At 36.9% G+C, this 4164-nt stretch overlaps 1 protein-coding gene across 1 annotated transcript; it reads left to right on the forward strand.

The window, feature by feature from the left end:
• The first annotated feature begins 2352 nt into the window (after positions 1–2352).
• LOC149224959 (serine acetyltransferase 5-like) lies at positions 2353–3917 on the forward strand. Its single transcript, XM_089386358.1, has one exon. The coding sequence runs from the start codon at positions 2718–2720 to the stop codon at positions 3807–3809; it is 1092 nt and encodes a 363-aa protein (XP_089242484.1). The 5' UTR covers positions 2353–2717; the 3' UTR covers positions 3810–3917.
• Positions 3918–4164: the final 247 nt, after the last annotated feature.

Below are 4164 nucleotides of genomic sequence, written 5' to 3' on the forward strand. Positions count from 1 at the left end.
GTTCCCCTGACGATCATTTGATTCAATCCTTGAGTCATAAACCATATATTTTCCACGCGATTCAATCTGACCACTATATCGTTAAGATCATATCTTATGTCCCTCATAATTCTCTTAATGTCCTCTTGTCAAACAAAAAGCTTGTAATTGTCAATTTATTTGTCCCGAATAACCATGCTAAGCAAAGTATCCATCTATAGGTGAGTAGTGATGGAGTGGAGGAAGTGTAATCTTCTTTTCCTGAATTTTCCAGGATCGGGAACCCATTTCAAAGAGCTACTTCCAATTTCGGAATCAGAGTGATATATATGGTCCCCAAACTCCCTTGCTTCGAATTGCAAAATCTCTTTACAAACTTCCAGAGGAGCTGAATAAAAAAATGTGGCTGCCAATTCCCAAAAGGAGGAGTTGTTTGAAGCACTACCCCGAAGGTTGGGAAGCCTTTGTCATGGAGCCATCTCCACCGGGAACCTGCCAAGAAAAAACAAGACCAAGACTCGAAGCAAGTGGTAGAGGACCCAACTACAAGTACTAATAAGACAAAACCTATGAACAAAGTGCAACTTAAAGAGATTTTGAAACTTGACCCCAGAAGAAAAATACCATTGAAAGGACAAAACCCCCAACGTTTTGAGGAATGACAAGAGACACGATGTTTCAGAGGATGAATTGCCTTCACATTGGTAGACTAGGCAAAGGATGATGATTTGCTTCCAATCAGAGAAAACAAATTGAGTCCGAAATGACAAACACACATAGCCAGATATGCCCACAGAGTCCCAAGGAACGAGGTAAACGAAACTAAACGAGGTGGTAGTGCTTGGATAAAACACAGGGTAAGAGATGGCAATGTACCTATCAGAACCAGATCAAGAAATTGCCTTGAAACCAAACTCCGCTAACTAATATTGGACAATTAAAAGAAATGCCCGCTGGGTCAAAATTCTGGGGGGTCACTGAAGAAAGAACTGCAACCAGTTTAAAACAGGGTCTTGACCGAGAACTATGTAGAAAAAATACAAAAAACATGGACACCATAGATGAAACAAATTGTGAAACCAATGTAGATTCTCACAGTACACATGGGTAACATAACTAGGGATCACATCTGTCAAAGTAGGCACATTAGAAATATGGGTTGGTCTGTAACACATGTTGTACCACCACTGCCACAAATTAATCAACACTAATTTTGACTTAATTTCTGAATTTGCAATTTCTTTTCGAGAGGGACTTCCGTCATTACAATGGATCTTGTTTTTAACGTTAAAGTAAAATTATATCAAATATAATATATTAATTTATTTAACAACTTTAGTTAGATATTTGATATAATATAATTTGTTTTTATCTTTAATGATGATATAAATATTTCATAAGAATATAATATATTAATTTAGTTACAAAGTTAAGTGGAGTTGTGAGCCTAGAGTATGCCCTAAATCTCTTTTTGCATTTTCCTCGGATGTAAGGAAACAAGTTAATAGTCCAAGACCCAAAGGCATTTGGGAGGAGTAAAAACCTTGCAGACCACTAGTAGGTAATTTTAGATGGTGTGGTTTTCTTTGAATAATAATGATGAGTCAACTTGCATTTGTGAATAGCAACTAGTAATGACTATCCCATACTAATTTGACAACTAAATTATGATAAGTTTTCCTCTAATAAAAAAGAGAATGGAATTCAATATTTGATATAATATAATTTAATTTACCTATAGAATATAGAGTTAAGTGGAATGAAAAAGAGAGTGGAATCAGATATATAGAATATAAAGTTAAGTGAAATGAAATGAAAAAAAAGAGTGGAATTAGATATAATATAATTAAAGAAAGTGGACTCAGATATAATATAATTTATATTAATTCCCTTATAGAATATAGAATTAAGTGCAATTGGATATTTAATATAATATAGTTTACTTTTATCTTTAAGGAAGATGCAAACATTGCATAAATTTTATAAATTTTATTACTCACAAATGATGAAGTAGAGCAGGATATTGAATATTTTAAATATTATGAAGGATTAGATTTAAAAAAAAAATTATTTTCTAATAACATACCATTTACACAGATACGGGTCAAAGTTATATTAAAACAAAAACAGATACGGGTCAAAGTTATAAAAAAAAAAAAGAAATGGCATATTATCTTACCATTAAAAAAATTAACTATTTACATATATACATTAGAAATATATTTAAAAAAATACTTATAACACATTATCCGAACAATTAAAAAATTTAAATATGAAATATTCTTAATTTGAAAAGAATGGAATTTCTTTTGGGTGGGAATTGTAAAAAAGTAGTACCAATCGTCAAAACAAATCCTCAAAGTTCCTCCATACTCATGCTTAACATATTCGCATGAATTTGGCACTTAAAAAATGCAACCTAAAAAATGCATCCCAAAAATTTCATCATCCTCCGGCCAGATATCAGGAACCCTACAGCACGACAGGGAGTACCATTCAACTCGGGCCAAAAATCAAGAGGTTTCTCAGTTAAAAACCCACTTAGAATAATTACAGTTTAATCATGTATTCCAATAAAAAGTTAAGTAGGTTCAGTCCCTGAATACAACAGAACTTATAAATTCAATGATGGTTGGGATCAATCTCCTTGTGCCAGTGATTTTTCCTGGTCGGTTTCGCTTGCAGAAGCATGCTTGAATCTGTAAGAAAGGCCATTATCTTACATAAAGAAGGCCCCGATGGCAACTTCCGGTCTAATTCTGCAATTGGGTTGCGATGTGTCAACCAGTTCTGCATTCTCCGCGGGTTTATCTGCTTCCAAACAACGGCCTCTGCGCTTCTTTCCACAGAAATTTTTTCCCCAATTCATATTGAAGAGAAAAGGTAGAATCGAAATCAGAAACACAGGATTTGGTAGAGAAAGCTGCGGGGAAAAGCCGCATAAGGGTTTTATATCCATGTCCCTGGTATTAGAAGAAGACAAGGAGAAGGATAAAGAAGAGAATTTGCTTCCAGAAAGGGATGAGCTGTGGCTAGAGATGAGAAGCGAGTGCAGGAGAGATGCAGAGGCTGAACCCACATTGGCAAGCTATCTTTATTCAACCATATTGGCTCACAGGTCTCTGGAGAATGCATTGGCATTTCACTTAGGTAACAAGCTATCAAACTCTACACTTCTGAGCTCTCAGCTTTATAATCTGATTGCAGATGTATTCATGGAAGATGCCTATATTAGGGAATGCATTCGTGCAGACATTAAGGCCTTTAGAGAGAGGGATGCAGCTTGTGTTTCATATTCTCATTGCTTGCTGAATTTTAAAGGGTTCGCGGCCTGCCAGGCCCATAGGGTTGCACATAGGCTGTGGAACCAGGGGAGAATTTCATTGGCCCTTGCAATACAGAGCAGGGTCTCTGAGGTTTTTGCTGTCGATATACATCCTGCTGCTAGAATTGGCAAAGGGGCGTTCTTTGATCATGCCACAGGGGTTGTGGTGGGGGAGACTGCCACCATTGGGGATAATGTATCCATCTTGCACCATGTGACACTGGGGGGTACTGGGAAATATGGGGGCGATAGGCATCCCAAGATTGGAGATGGGGTGCTCATTGGGGCAGGGGCTACTATTTTGGGGAATATTAGGATTGGGGAGGGGGCTAAAATTGGAGCTGGGTCGGTTGTGCTTATTGAGGTGCCTAGCTATACCACCGCTGTTGGAAATCCTGCAAGATTGGTGGGAGGCAAGCGTAATCCTTCTATGCTAAAGGAGATTCCCAGCAAGACGATGGATCACACTTCATTTATCAGTGAGTGGTCTGACTATGTAATTTGATGTTGGATGCATGCTGTTATCATCGCTTGTTTTAATAAGCTTTATCAAAGATCACGCAGTCAGCACTGTGTATGAGTCCATAGGCATATTTTATATTGATCTGCGTGACTTAAAAATGAGGAGATCCTTAGCACAACCATGTGGAACTCGATGTCATGGTATTGGGTTTGTTTAGAATTTCTTAGAATCGCCAAGCTGTAGAGATGAATACAAGTGTATGGTTCAGTGGCATTTAAAACTTAATGCCATTCTAGGGGTCTTGTTAATACTTACTTGAATCAGAAAGCCACGAAGATGTTTTGCATCAATATGTTAAGCAATATATCTTTGTATGAGCCAATTATTCATAGATAAT

This window comes from Pinus tabuliformis, chromosome Q (genome assembly GCF_031772625.1).
Source record: "Pinus tabuliformis cultivar Carrire ecotype Pingquan chromosome Q, CPIR1, whole genome shotgun sequence".
Classification (NCBI taxonomy): Eukaryota; Viridiplantae; Streptophyta; class Pinopsida; order Pinales; family Pinaceae; genus Pinus; species Pinus tabuliformis.